Source organism: Aptenodytes forsteri, unplaced genomic scaffold (assembly GCF_000699145.1).
Source record: "Aptenodytes forsteri isolate BGI_AS27 unplaced genomic scaffold, ASM69914v1 Scaffold410, whole genome shotgun sequence".
Classification (NCBI taxonomy): Eukaryota; Metazoa; Chordata; class Aves; order Sphenisciformes; family Spheniscidae; genus Aptenodytes; species Aptenodytes forsteri.
Genome location: NW_008793958.1, coordinates 1,007,007 through 1,022,654, shown reverse-complemented (window position 1 = coordinate 1,022,654; position 15,648 = coordinate 1,007,007). Strand labels below are relative to the sequence as shown.

General features: G+C 37.7%; 1 protein-coding gene across 1 annotated transcript in view; it reads left to right on the top strand.

Moving 5' to 3' along the window:
• Positions 1-2,691: 2,691 nt before the first annotated feature.
• LOC103903117 (leucine-rich repeat-containing protein 9-like) overlaps positions 2,692-15,648 on the top strand; it is a 35,446-nt gene continuing 22,489 nt past the window's right edge. Inside the window, 4 exon segments of the mRNA XM_009284291.1 lie at positions 2,692-2,897; positions 3,475-3,615; positions 5,007-5,074; positions 5,595-5,704. Of these exon segments, the coding sequence (XP_009282566.1) occupies positions 2,745-2,897; positions 3,475-3,615; positions 5,007-5,074; positions 5,595-5,704 (472 nt within the window). The 5' untranslated portion in view covers positions 2,692-2,744.

Genomic DNA, 15,648 nt, shown 5'->3' with positions numbered 1-15,648 from the left:
GCTCTCAGCCCGCCGGTGGGCGGGGTGAGGCGGTCTCCCTTACACAGCCGGCGGCGCTACGGTCCTGGGTGCCGGGTCAGTGGCCGTCCTGAGGGCTCAGCCCAGCCCCAGGCTGAGGCCTCGACTAGGCCGCAGCGGACAGACAGGTGGCATTACTTTATGGTAATGTATTATATGGAAGGTCACTGTGGAGGCAGCGCTCCAGAAGAGATGCTGGCAAAGCTGTGCCCCTCCTGGGCGAGAACAATTCCCTGAGCTCCCCTAAGGAGCCCAGAGGAGCAGGCATCCACCTAAATCTAATTCAGGTCTAATGTAATTTCCTTAGCTGTTGTAAATGGAAAATATATTCTTCATTTCCTGTCCTAAATTTCTCGCTAGAGGGGCTGTGCGTCGTTAAATACTGTGGCAGAAATTCAAAAGCAGCGGGGATGTGGTATATTAAGGGTGTAGTTTGTGCATACTGTAGTTAATATACCATGTAAGTGCTTTCAAAAGGAAAAAAAAAGCTGCTGCAACAATCATACTCATATACTAATAAATGTTTGCTAAAGATTAATTGTAGCAGCTGTGTGATTACTTTAAAAAGTTGTAGCAAAAGTTTTATACTCAATTATATTCTGATATATTTTTTCATACATGCGGAGGGGCTTTTATTGAGGTTTTTTTGGTGAATTATGAGCTCTGACTGGTTCATTTTTACCGCATCTTTATGCTTTGTGCAAATACAATTTACTGAGTCCCATACAAGCATAACTGGGTACAATTCCTCACCCTTTCTTATGGAGGTGGTCAGAATAGTTTATGCTATACTATTTTTTGGACCTTTAGAATCTAAAAAAGTTAATTAAAAAAGTAGTAAGTCAAAGTGTTCCAGGCAATTTCAACTTTCTTCTGTTGTAATCTCCACTGTGATGCCATTAGAAATACAGATTCTGGAACTCAGTCTGTTAGGAATTTAGATCTTCTTTCCAAACTTCTTGGAAATCCCATGACTTATAAATTATGCGGGTGACTACACAGGTGATAATATTACTGTACTTTTTCTAAGATACTAAAAAATAATAGTCACTGCAGAGAACTCAAGAGATGATGCAAGTGATAACCAAAACCAGAACCTTGAGGAAATAATTATGGAGCTGATAAGTCATTAACTCGTTTTTGTTTTTAAACTTTTTTTTCTCTCAGTACTTCTATAAATATCAACGTCCTTGCTAGAATATACAATTATTTTTGCTTCTCTAGAGATACCATCTGTAGGGTTGTCTCCATTCCGGAATACCCCAAAGGTGGTATAGGACATGCATTGATAACAGTTTGTGGTGATCTGAACATTTCAGAACTGTGGGAAACACATTAGTAGTTAGGATGCAGAAATGTGAATCTCCTAAAGAGAGTATCTTCAGAGTAAATTACTTTTAAGTAAAGAGAGTGTCTTCTGAATAAATTACTTTTAAGATACAATTCTCTACTTTGTCTCTGTTTCTTGTAAAGTGCCCTGAAGAAATATTTGTATATAGAAACAGAAATAAGCTTGTTATATAAATTTGATCAAAATAAATCTTGGAGTTTTGACTCAGTCCTGCATTTTTGTAGAAAATGGATAGTTGTGAGCAGAATCGGATGATTAACTAAGGTAGAGGAAATTTTGTCTACTATGAACTGGTTCGAATTTTAAAATGGAGTCCTGCTCCAGTTTAAGACACCTTCATTTAGGTGTCTACAGATAGTTGTCTACATGTGTTTCATTTCTTGGCTCTCATTACAGTCAGTGAAATCAAGGATAGGATTCAGCTGCATAGATATATAGTTGTCTAGTGCCATTTTACTTGCCTCAAGGTATCTAAGACACCACACATATCTAGGAGGATATACAGAAAACTGCACCCTGCTGGACAGCTGCTACAGGATACTTTAAGGTCTCTCAAATTGCAACGGATATCCTGAATCCCATCCTTAGCCAATATAGCCAAGGGAGCCTATAGAATAAGTCAATTTAGTGTAATACAAACACCTCCTGTCTGGTCATCTGAATGGCTTTCCAGGATCCTTTGGCTATATTGGTTAAATCTCTTGACTAGCATGAGAGCTTAGGCAAGAGGCACACGTGTGGATACCTATTGCTTTCTGTCTTAATCTCAAACTGAATCTCACCCTTAATGAAATTCCATGTAAACTTCTTATTTTTTCCTGGCCAAAAGCTTTTATTATTATATTTACTTGATACAACCACTCCAGAAGTGGAAAACTATAAGACTGATAAAGCGCACCATCTACCCTCATACATATATATGTATGTATATGTATGTGGGTATATGTATACACATACGTATACTAGCTTATAGATAAAGTTGTGGGTTTCCAGTTTTTAATTTTAATTAAAATTAGCATAATTGAAAATTATTTTGTTTTAAATTGAAGGTGCGTTCTGAGGTGTGATATGAAGCACGCGTGTAATACTTTGCAAAAGTGCTTTGGGAGCAGAAGAAAGCTACTTAACCGCTATATGCTGAACATGGCCAAAATTGTAAATGCATTTTACTGCAGAGGAAGTTTTAAAAGACACAACTGATGTTAAGTAGCTATCTCTAATTGACTGTAATGGCAGTAAGACATTCTACTGTATAATGTATTTTTTACAGCATGGACATAAAGAGAATAATAGTTGCATTTCATTTCCAGTACACGTGTAATGGATTGTCTTATGAGAACGTTGATCAAGAGGGATAAAAACAACAGCACTGGAGATGTTTTCCTCAGGTTATCCCAGAATTGTAGGCATGAAATATTTCCCAAGTATAACTACTCTCATTCTCATTGGACAAGGTATTCAAAAGATTTTAGACCCAGAGTACTGCCTGTTGCTCAAAGAGCTGTGGATTGCTGAATGCTGTTTAGTGGTAAGTTAACTATGAGTTTTCCTTCTAGCCAACTTTAGCCAATTTCCAGTCCCTTGCAATGATAATCATACTCTTTCACAAACACTTCTTTTGTCTGTTCAAGGAAGAAGGCACTATTCAAAGGAATCAGGATCTGGCACTTCTTTACTTAAGTATCCAAAAATCCCATTTTTGATATGGATCAAATTACACCTGTTACATATTACAGGGTTTTGTAATTTAGAACCTATTGTTGGATTTTTTTCTCTCTCATTAGAAACAATACTTTTTAAAACTAGAATAATTACATTGAAACGTTTTCCAGGAAACCAGTTAGAATGAAGACATTTTAATGAAAATAATACTGTATTTAGAAACACATAATCATTTATTATGAACCATTGTAGCTGCTACTACTGTTTCTTTTTTGGCTTAATTGAAAAGCTTTTTAAATCGGCAGAATTCTGCACAGAGGGTGTGGTCTCAAATTATTTCAAACTAACTAACAATCTTCTGTGCAAGTTAATGGCATCTTTACAAAAAAGAGTGACATTTTGTTGTTCAGTGCTGAAAAGTAATACCTCTTCTTCTATTGTAGAAAATAGATGGTCTACAAAACCGGGTAAATTTGCAAAAGCTTTATCTTTAATGCAATGAAATTTCCAGGATTGAAAATCTGCTAGTCCTAACAAAGCTGAATGTCCTTTGGTTGAATAATAACCTGATCAAGAATATAGAGGTGAGTCTGGTGTCCTTGTTATGATTGCTTTTCTTCAAATTTGTCTAATGTATGGTATTTTAATAGTATGGTATATAGATGTGTCTAATAAGTAGGGCTAACTTTTAGAATTACTGAACAACAGAAAGGACAATTTTAAACTTCAATTTATAAGAATGAAGGCTGAAACATTATTTGGAACTGATTGGCTGTCAAGTGTCAAGGTTTTCTGCATATGCATATTTAACTAAATAACTTATTTTCAAAGACCTCTGAGATTCTTGCTGAGGAAAAGATTTTTTTAGGTTTTTTATAACTGCAGATTTTTTGTCTGCAGTTTAGTATTATGTAAAAGGCTTGCCATTTAATTTTTAATTTAATGTTTGGATTTTTTATTTTTTTATAACTTGGAGAGATTAATTCCTGTTCAGGAGAAGTTTCATCCTGGCTTTTTCTCATGCTGTCATATATCAAATTAGCTCCTATGAAAAATTGGTTTCTCCCCTCTCCCCCCAAAATTAGTACTCTTCATGCTAACCTTTGAGTTGGAGGCTAGTCCAGAACCAGCGAGAGTTCTGTGATTAGCAGTTTGGCTTGTAAAGTGAGAAGAAATGTGTAAATGTCCATTTCTAGCAAAAGACCACGTAGCTTTCTGAATTACCTGACTCTTCATGCCCCAACAGAGAGATGGAATTGCTGCAGCTCAGTCCATTTTCCCTTGGGAGAGTACAGGAAAAAAAGGCAGAGGGAGATACTGATACCAAGATAAAAGTAGTTAGAGCAGAAGGAGATGCTGATACGGTTGAATGAGACCAGATCACTGTGACCTTCAAAGCTGTAGAAAAGAGGAGAGAGAAATCGAAGCTGGGCATGATGATAGGGAAGGAAAGGGAAGACCGAGAAATTACAGCTGAAGAAGTACAAGTGTAAAGGCAGTCCAAGTGTGTCCAAAAATGATTATTTATTAGCAAGGACACTACAAACACTAGTGGCATCTCACTGCAAAGAACTGCAGTGTCATCATGGAGACAAATGATTGACATTAGTGATTTAGTTCTCATGATATCCTGAGGCCAAGACATGGGCTGCAGCCAAAAGCTAATGAGTATTCATGACATGGGGCATGATCTGTTAGGTTTCTCATGCACAGCTGTGAAACTAAGGCTGGGGGACTACGTTTATTTTCATTGCAGTATCATTTACAAAGGCTTTCCAAGCCAATTCCCTTTCGGCAAAATGCATTCTCTCTTTCCATGTCAAAAGAAAACTATAGTTTACAACAGAGGCTAACATTGTTTAGACTCCAGTCAAATTTGTTTTTACATTTGAGTGATCTGCCTCTTAGCCTACAGGCTCTTCAGCATTTGCAGTGCTATATTAGATTAAAACTGTACGGTTTAAAACATTCACAGGGCTTACATACTCTGCAGAATTTGCAAGAGGTCAACCTCACTGGAAACTTAGTAGAAAAAATAGGAAGGTGATATCAGTCTGGCATTTCTAGCATGAGCGTTCTGATTATTACCGAGGATTTATGTACATGGTTTAATCTTTCTCTCATTCTGATAAAAATTTCTTACCAACTTGCATGGTTCAGAGTCATATCCAATATATACAGCCCTGATCATCCCAACGTCTGTGTCAAAACTCCCTAGGGCTCATCTTTGTTTACTCCAAACTCCTTTCCATTGCTGTAGCCGTGTCAAAGAAGACAGAAAATAGGTATCAGTGGGATTTGTGCATATATTTATTTCTCTTTTTCGCTGCCTTTCGTATAAAGGGCTTTTAGTTTAAATCTAAATCAAGCCTGTTTGGTTATAAATGGAAATGTAAATCATGCCTGCATTTCTAAACAGATACTAGAGAATCCATTAATTTTTCTTGGTTTATCTTTATGTGTAATAAAAAGATCTTCAGAATGCTATCCCTGCACTTTGAGTGGAAATGGAAAACAATATATTACATGTATGATGCCATTGTTTGTGTTAATTATTCTTCAGAATAATCAACAGCCAAGATTCTAGGACACTTAATGTGTTGCAGGGGATCCATACCCAGTTTCAATTCTGCCGGGATGATAATTATTTGAACCTGGTGTCTCAAGCCTTAGGTAAGTGCTTTGACCAAGGGGCTCTTAAATGGAACTGCACCAAGAAGGAAGCCTCAGAGATCCAGTCCAGAACAGTGGACTAGATAAGATACTCACCTAATGTGGTAAACTGAGTTTCAAGTTGCTTCTTTTATTCATCCAGTACAGGTGTTTGCAAAGGACCTTCCTGCCGAGTTCCCAGATTATCATGGTTATTGTCTATTCTAGCTGATACTTTAAACATTTCTGAAAGGTCTGTGTTTTGCAGATTAGGAAGCTCTTTCTCACCGAGCTCTCAAGTTACTGGTTTGGTTTTCGGGTTTTTTTCTGATTTCCATCTGATTAGTCTGTTCCCTTTCCTTTAAGAACAGTATAAGCAACATAATGGATCAGAGTCAGACTGTAGTTGCATCAGTGCAACTGCAATTGTTCTAAAATGAAAAGACCTGTGTCACAGTTTTTCTGTACAGCAGTTTGTAAACATTCCTAGTAGGTCTTTAATGCACTTTGAGTGAGCCCTTTGCACATATGTCTATACATATATAATGTCTATACAAATATAACCGAAAAAATATTGCTGATTAGGTAAATAGGTCCCCTTAAAAGTACTTTGATCAAGAGTGAACAGATTCTTTTGATCAAGGGTGCACAGAGCAAGGACTCTGCCACTGCAGGCTCATGCCTTTATGGTCATATCTTCCTCCTTTGCTTGCCATATGTAGATCAGGTAGTATCTAGGACGCAGACATGCGCTTCAGTCACCTCATCTCTTTGTCAGAAGTGCCTATAGTTAGTGCATATATGAATATTTTAAATAATAGTCTCATTGGGGTGTGTAGGCAGAGTGAGCTAAGTTGCTTTCTTTAAGAAGAGATTTTTGGAAGTTTTATACTTGGGAGCCAAATCTTTGGTTGTTATTCAAAAGGAATGAGTAGTTTATTCTTTTGCTTTACCTAATCTCAGCTGTATAGTGGCTTGATTGATCCTAAAGATTTACCTCTTAAAAAAGAACGCAAAAAAAGTTTTGCTTCCACAAAGCAGAGAGTAATTACTATGCCACACAGTAATCAAACATGGAGAGAGAAATGATCCCTGCCCTTAGGTGTCTGAAGAAAAGCTGCACTTCCTTTTTAACTGTACCCTCTAACTCTCTTTTATTGCTGAGACTTGCATCATAATGAAATCACATTGAGGGATCGGTCCTGCCTGGGTGCAACAGTGGTCTAATTGATATGAATAAGACTGGGATATGAGCCAGTATACAACAGAAGAGTATGTGCAGTTGCTCAGAGCAAAGCTGTCCCTTTGGCCAAGTAATTCAGCTTTTTCTATTGACAATCAAGAGTTTGAATTTATAAAATAATTTTCTGTTTTGATGTTTTCAGGTATGATTTTTAGTACACATCTAGAAGGCTTATCTTTTGAGGAAACATAAATAAGATAATTTTCCTTCCATACTTTAACATAGCCTCTTGCTTCTGAATGCTAATGGGGTCTTTTTATCAGCCGGAACGTGAATTGGCCAAGCTGCAAATGTTGGGTAAAACATCAAGTAATAAATCTCTAAGGAGTAAGAATCTGGAAACTGAAAATGCAGTTCATGATAATGAAGTACAGAAAAGACATGTCTTGAAAAGGCATTCTTACAAGAAATAAATGCACTGGAGGAAAGAATAACATTCCGGAACAGAAAACTGAATGAGTATGTTTAGTGAATTGTACAAGAACAGTATTCTGGTATTTTCAGACATTAATAATTGGGTATGATGGTGGCTGGGGGTTAGGAGATTAATGACAGGACTTGAAGCCTGTCTCACATTTGGTTTTTATAAGGTCCAAACTATGTGTATTGCAAATATCATTTAAGTGGCAGCTCTTATGTGGTCTGAATTATTGGATCCAAGCCAGCCTCTTGGAGACAGATGCTGCCATTCCCATTACTGGTGATCTCAGTAAATAGAAAAAGGATTGAAAAAAATAGCTGGGATGAGTAGTTGTATTGGACCAGTGCTTGGACTGTTTTCTGGGCCCTTAAATAGTAGAGATCCAGCAAAGTGCTATGGTTTTTTTGTTTCTGTTTGTTGGGGTTTCTGCCCCCTGTAATTCCAGTGTGATTTTAATGGCTTCTTTTTGTTGTCATTCTTGAGTCTAGCTTAGGACTTCATGAGTCAAATTCACTCTAAAGTCAATGGCCAGCACAAAGTCTACACACAGAGAAGCCTTCATAATAAGACATGTGGAGGATATCAGTGATGCCATAGACCTAGTGTTGGATACCAGCATGGGTCTGAAGCTCATTCTACAGATTTTTTATGAAGGGAGAATTGGATGGCTCTCTTCTGACGAGTAGAAAGCTGTCTGTGCTCTCTCTAATGTTCTGCAGGACAGCTAAGGCATACCAATCATCCGGCCAGTTCTTGCTTTGTTTTTCTAAGACCAATGAACACTGTTCCTATCTACAAGTGTAGTACAAAGAGTCTGTAGTGCATCGGGCCCCAAAAGAATCAAACTGTTTCGATTTTGCATTTGAGTGGGAATAGTATACTGAAGTATACTATACTTTAGTATACTACTATACTAAAGCTTGTTAATAAAGAGAGGGAAAGACTGTCGATCATCTCAAGGATGGAACAACTGATGGAGATGTGGGAGAATTTAAACATACTGTGAAATTTGCTGCTGTTACTTGCCACTGATTTCACGCCAGTGCCTCACACTGCACCCAAGTCCAGCACGGTTTCATTAGTTCTGCAATTTGAACTGACATCATTATGAATACTAAATAGCAAACCAAGACCTTCTCTTACTTGAGGAGGTGATTTTCTTAAGTTCATGATTACAGAACAACGCTGAGGTGAAGTGGATGAAGCTTGGTGTTACAGATCAGTATAGGACCAGTATATCCATGTATTAGGATCAGTATATCCACAGTTGTAGTCTTTCAGATTTTTTAAAAAACAAAAATCTCTCTGTAATCATTCATCTAAATTTGTTGCTGAAAAAAAAATCAGAATTATTTTAATTTGTCCTGTTACGTTGTTCCAGCCAGAATTTAAAAAGATTTCCAAGTGGAAATGAAGAAAAGTTTTAGTTTGGTAGTACAATTCTTGTTGATGGAGTTGGAAACAGTGGGAAACATTCACTTTGAAGAAGCTTTGTCAAATAATCCACGGTAAACTTTTAAAGATACTTCAAACTAGAACCTGTTTCTTATGATTCCAAGTTAATAATTTTTAACAAAACAAATTTAGTACAAGGATCTGGAGTATTTTGAAGCATCAGTGCTCCACAGATGCCACTTGCAGATAGCTGACAAGAAAGGAAACACTCTCTCCCCTCTCCTTCTCTTGGTGGTGTACTAGGCTGAAGCTTTGAGCTCACAAAGACTGATTTTTTTTGTTGCCTTTATTTTTTTATTACCTATTTATGAAGCCCTTGATTTTAAAAAAGATAAAAGAATAACCAAGCTACCCAATTGCTTTTTAACAACAGTGATAATGATTATTCTAAGTTCCTACACAGCTTTACTTGTAAAGAAGCATTAGAAGTTGCTTACATAATCTTTGTATGAATAACCTTGACGCTCAGTTGAGGGGAGATTCAAATTTAGACTGGCAGTACTTCAAGGACTGTTTTCTGCTTGAGTACTCCAAGCTTGTCCACCTCAGGTATGCCTTCTTTTTGTGTTCAGGGATGTTTGTTAGAGCTGCAGGTAGTTCTGTATTTACAGGTTCCATTTGAGGTTGTTTATAAATAGCATTCTGCTTACTTTTAATGCCACTTTCTCAAGCTGAGGATTTTTCTGTTTTGGCAAGGAGAAATTAATAAATGACTCTTGTAGGGATGAAAGCCAAACTGAAGTTTTTTAGATGAGTAATCTTAGCACAGAATCTTTCTGAGAAAGAGCAATAATTTTATTAGTTGCAGTAAAGATTTTGACTGTTATATCTTCTTCTTTTTTAAGAAAACTTTCCATTTATTGAAAAACTGGAGAACCTACTGCATTTCTAGGTTGATTCTCTTTCTAAGGTGTCTGGTTACCCCATAATCTTTAAGGAATCTTACAGTACCAGATGGAAGTATGGGAGTTTATTGTCTTCCTAGTCAGACACAGAGAAAATGGCCACATATTTTTGAAGTGATTTGACTTGTGTACCACAGGGCATAGGTGAGCTTCTGCCCCCAGGTTCCTGGCTGGCCAGTGGACTGTCTCCTCTGTCTCAAGTTTGACTGTAGAAACTGTTGTAGGTTCTTGCAAACCATGCTTGCTTTATGCATGATTGTGCTTAGTATAGTGGAACTGCTCATTTGCATAGTGAAGAAGGATTTAAACAGATTTTAAATATGACAGTGCAAATAGAGAAAAGGAACACAATGAATCAGATATGATTAGGTATTGATGTTTGATGCTTAACTTTGAATAAAGTTTGAATTTGAATAAAATAAGGTAAATTTATTTGTCTCCACTTGAGAGAACAAAGTTATAATGAAATGAAACAGGCTAGAGGTATTGCTTGTGATTCTTTCTTCTGAATAGGAAACAGAAGAAAATCATGTAGATAGCACTGAAAAATTCAGTGCAAAACAAGAAGAAAATATTATTAACTTAGTGCTCTCCTCTGTGCATTTCTGCACACAGGTTTATTTCTTGTTGATATATAATTAAATCACGATTCTGTACTGGGACTGGGACAGTCTGGGACTTCAGAGCATACAGTATCATGGGAATTAAAATAAATCGCATCTTTAGAGTGCACAATCAAATTCTGAGGCTGAAATTTAAGGAGACATTTCAAATATTTCTGTAAAAAGAAGTTTTCAGTATAGCAGAGTAAGTTCTTAAGTTTTAAGAGCTATTTAGTGTAGCATTGGCCTGTGAACAAAGTTAACTTTGTGATTATAAGACCAGAAACATTTTGCAAGGCATCAAATAATTCAGGATTATTAAGTTTTACCCAGATAGAGGTGGCTCGAAGTTCCCCAAAGTCCCTATGCTTGGTATTTCTATGACTGGCTTTTGGACTTCAGAGGTCCATAGCTTGGTAGAAAATACTAGGCATGAGAATCGGTTCAGACTTTTGCTGTTAGAATCTGGGTCTTACCTCATCTGTTCCTAATATGATTGTGAAAACAGAGTAAATATTATTATGAGTGGCCATATTTCTGAAAGTGGAAAGCAGCAGTAGATGAACAATGCAGAAACAAAACATATCCCACCCAGATGTATATGCATCTGTATTTCATCTGTATCACAGGAGAGCATATGCATATGTCAGGACAGTGTCAAGGTGGATTTGTATCCATGCAGGTAAGTCCCAAGTTTTTCTGGGCAAGTCTCAACTTCGAAATTGGTGTGATTGTACTCATTTACTTCACTGCCTTCCAAGAATCAGGTTGAGACTTGTGATGCAGCCATGATCTTTGTCATAAGCACTGGGACACATCTGCCCAAAGCAGCTTGTAGAACCGTTGTCACCAGTGGAGCAATGGTCTTAGGACACCCAGTTGCGTGCTTGTAGCTGAGACAGAACCCCCATTGAATCCATTTCTTTCTTTGCATACTGAGCAGTTCGCTGGCTTGATATGTGTGACTGTATTGTTATGATTTTAGTACAGTTAATACAGTGCTTTTCATCTTTCTATGTGCATTTACTGTGTTTATATGTATGTGAAAGTTTATTTTATACATATAAATTTATGTGTGATTTCCGTGTGTAGAAAGCAGAGCTGAGAGCTTGGAGGGAGCTGGAAGACCTTTTCAATCTTGAAAGCAAAATCTTGTCTCCCTGAGGGACAGGAGGTGCTCTCTGAGCTCAGGACATTTTAGCTGCTAAGATCAAAACACATTCCCTGGGATTCAAAGCGTGCCCATTCTGAGATGCAGTATTTCAGTTAATGGCATAATATGGCTCAGCATGTTTTGTGGGGTTTTTTTATAGGGGTTTTTTGATTGCTTGAGGGTTTGGGGGGGTGGGGTATGGTTTGACCCAGAAACAGCGTAGCCACAAGAAACAGAGCTGGACAGAGATGATCTTGTGGATCGTACCACTTTCAATTTTTTTCCTATAAGCCTTTAGCTAACAGTTATTTTCCCCCATAGCTGAAACACCACTATTGAGCTTCTAGTCCATTCCAATACGGATTTGTTCACCCCTTGCTACTCTTCACATAAAGTTGGAAACACAAAATGACGCTCACTTATAGCTTTACCTGAAATTATTTGAGGTAGTAATCTGTATCAGACAATTCAGCTACCCACTTCCAGCACTTTTTTTGGCCCATGGGGAAGTCAGACTGGCACAGCTAATGATTTTAGGAGCTCTTTTCATATTACCTGTAGAGAACAAAACTTATCAGGAAGCTCCCCAATGTATTATACTGGTAGGACATCCTCCGGGTTGTATGAAAAACTATCTCATTGTATTAGCTCCTAGCATGGATAAGCCAGATCAGCTCCATTCACATGTATTAGAGCCCATTTCAGTTGGTGATAGGCAATTTATGCATCTTCCCTGAGAAGCAACTATCAGCCCAACACTGTTCTTGAATTGAAACCTCATGGTCTGATGCTTATTTTGGCAGAGAAGTCCAGCAATAATTAATGAAATCTTCACACTAACCTGCTGACACTCAAACTGCAGTGTTGTAAATCACCAGAAATGACATCTTTATGAAAAACAATTTCAAGAAGAAAATAAGTTATCAACAGTTTTGTAGTGTTTGTATGGGGTTCTGGATCTGCTGTCAACATTTATTGTACTATTCTCTTTCTTCCCATGCTATTGCTACCCGCCTGCTAGGGATCTTCAGCAAAGACAAGACTTGTGGTTCCAGAGGCAAATAAATTGATTTATTTTTTTTTTAAATGTAATACAGAACATGGAGACTACTCTTACTGACTATAAAGAAGCAGGGAAAAAAAAGAAATCTTGCACATGATCTCATGATTACTGTGAACATCAGTATTATGGAATTTGCGTTAATTATAGTCTGTTATCCTTAGTAAATATTGTGCAATATATAAACTTTATATGGTCAGAATGTCTATTCCTGTCTTTTGCCTGCCTTTGCAACAGCAACAGCAAAAATGAAAACCTGGAGTCTTTCCCTATTTCTTCTCTTTGTAGTTCCTTAATAAGAAAAGATGGAATCTCTCTCTTACGTATGCAACCCTGAATTGCCAGTTGAGGAAAAGCAGCTGCTACAAATTCTGGAGGATAGTTTCCAGGGCCTGGAAGTGCATACGGTATGCTACATTGTGGACAGAAGAATGCTGCTGTTTGGTAAAGGATAGCACAGAAAAGAGCAGGCAGAAAAGTGCTGCTCTCTTTTCCTCCCTCCTTCCATCATTTTCCTATTCATCTTTCTTCTGTTTTCTTCCTCTGTTCTCATTATATTTCTTCGTGTTACCTCTGCTTCATTCTTCACATCTTTATGCCATCTGTGGCAAAGGCATGATTAGTGCTCATCATCTTCTTGTCCTTTCTTTGCCCTTTCTCTTTTTCTTGCAAATTGTCTCTTCTCACTCATCAATTCTCATCAGTGCCCCCCACTAGAGTTTGCGGGGACTGATGCAGGACTAGTTTGGAAGTCTTCACAGTAACAGCTGCAGCACCTGTATTTACTGCCTGTGGAACAGATTGGCTCAGTGGTTTCTTCAGCCATTTATTCTGTAATTTTTATTTGTATTTGTTTGAACACAATATTTTTTTGCTATTATTTTGTTCTTCCTACGAGTGCTAGCACAAAGCATAGCATGAGTTTTCAGTTCTTTCAGTCTCAGTTCTAGTAATATAGCATCCCAGGTCCTGGCTTGCAAGCCTTGTCCTAACTCTAAATCACTGCCTCCTTTGTCCTTAATCCTGAATTTAATTCTAGTCCATTTGTCTCTGGTATCTCCAGATACCTAGCCCTAAATGTAGGGTCCCTCTGGCATGGATCCTAGTTGTCAGACTAGTCATAACCCTAGAAACTGTCAATCCTGCCCCAGTGACCCCTTCCATCTCCAGACTGTAAAATAGCCAGACAGATGGAATATATTGTTTCATGCTGAGTAAGAAATTATGAATAAAAGAAGTATTTTCACAGACTCACAGAATGGTTGAGGGTGGAAGGTGCCTCTGGAGGTCACCTTGCCCAACCCACCTGATCAAGCAGGGTCACTTACAGCAGGCTCCGCAGGACCATGTCCAGACAGCTTTTGAATATATCCAAGGATGGAGATATTTCAGGTAAAGAAGTTTTCATTCTGAATTATGAAGGAAAAGAATAGAAAGTAGGAAAATTAATTCAGCGCAACTCTTCTCTAGTCCCCATTGCTCTCCTTTTCTGCTTTCCAACCTTCTGCACACCTGCCTTTCTCTTTTTGCTCTGAGAAGAGATCAGATTTTTGGGTGGCAAGACTGTATTTTCAAATATGGTATCTATTGTCCTGTTTTGCTTTATTATTGTTTATATCATGCTAGTTTGCAGAGGCCCCACTGAAATTCCTTTTTGTGGTGTTAAATGCTATATAAGCACACGGGAAGATGGGCTCTGTTCCACAGAACTAGCAATCTGATTTTCTTGTCCATATCTCTCATTCTGTTGGAATAATGACACTATAAACTATTTTCTTATTCATTATTCTTTGCTTTCCCTGCCTACCGTTCCTTATCATAATTCATGGCTATATTTTCATGCTGCTTAAATTTGTTTACATTTTTAAGGGATTTTTTTTTTAAGTTAAATAAAAGGTACTTGGTGCTTGCTTTAATCTTTGCATCAGTCTGACAGAAAAAAAAAAAAGCTTTTCTTCTCTGTAACTTTCTTCTTTTCTTCTCTCTAAGCCTATGTGAATGTCCCAGAACAGAGTTTCTCAAACAATAAGCTAAGGCAGAAGGCAAAAACAGAAGAGATCCTGAGAAGTCATTCAAGCATGGTAATTCAAAGTTTGGAAAGATCTTGTAAAGTATTTGCTAGATGGCTTGTATAATTGCTGTTACAGAAAGAACATTTTGTAAATACTGTATATGGCCATGAGATGGCATATGCAGCCTTGAAAGGAGCTCTGAAACTTTGCTGAAATCTGTCCCAGTGGCATTTCTGCATATTAGAAAGCTCCACAAAGGGCTTGGACTACTGGGAGTAATTCCCAGACAGGAGTTTGAAGCATCTATGAGAGATGTCCTCATGTGAGAAATATTTAGATATGTCTGATCTTTTCTAGATGAGTGAGGAAAGGCACAGATACATTGGGCACAAATCCGTGTCCAGGACAGAGCACGGAAGGGAAAAATACCAGTCACGCTGTGCGATTCTGTCATTGCAGTGGCTTAGGAATGGTCAAATTTCAATGGAATTTTTAAAAAGTGTAGAAGTCTTAAAGATAATTAAGCATTTATGATTTTTATAGAAAAGTGGCTTAACCTAAATTAGGACACCTCTCTTCCCTCTCCTCCTACCCACAAAGAAAAGAGACATTTCTCAGCTTTTCTAGGGTTCATTTAGCATCAGTCAACAGGGCAGTCAGCATAGACTGCTGACAAGTTTGTCAGCATATATATAGCTTGAGCCTAGTCACTGCACATATTACCTTTTGCCTGGCCTTGGTGTCATAGGGAGCCTGGGGAAGCTGGGTTTACTGCAGTATGGAAGAAAGAGGTTGGAAGACACAAGTCCAAAGGATACCTGGCCTCACAGGTTCCACTGTTTATGAAATTACTTGTATTTCTGATTTCACTGGCTTTGAATATTAGCCAGCTACAAATGTTAGATTTCACAGTGTAATCTTTTTTGCCAAAGTATATTTGTTTCTTAAAAAACATAAAAACAGAATCATAATATATATAAAAATACATATTTTTATTAATATGTATTACATAGAATCATAGAATCATAGAATCATTAAGGTTGCAAAAGACCTCTAAGATCAAGTCCAACCGTCAACCCAACACCACCATGTCCACTAAACCATGTCCCTAAGC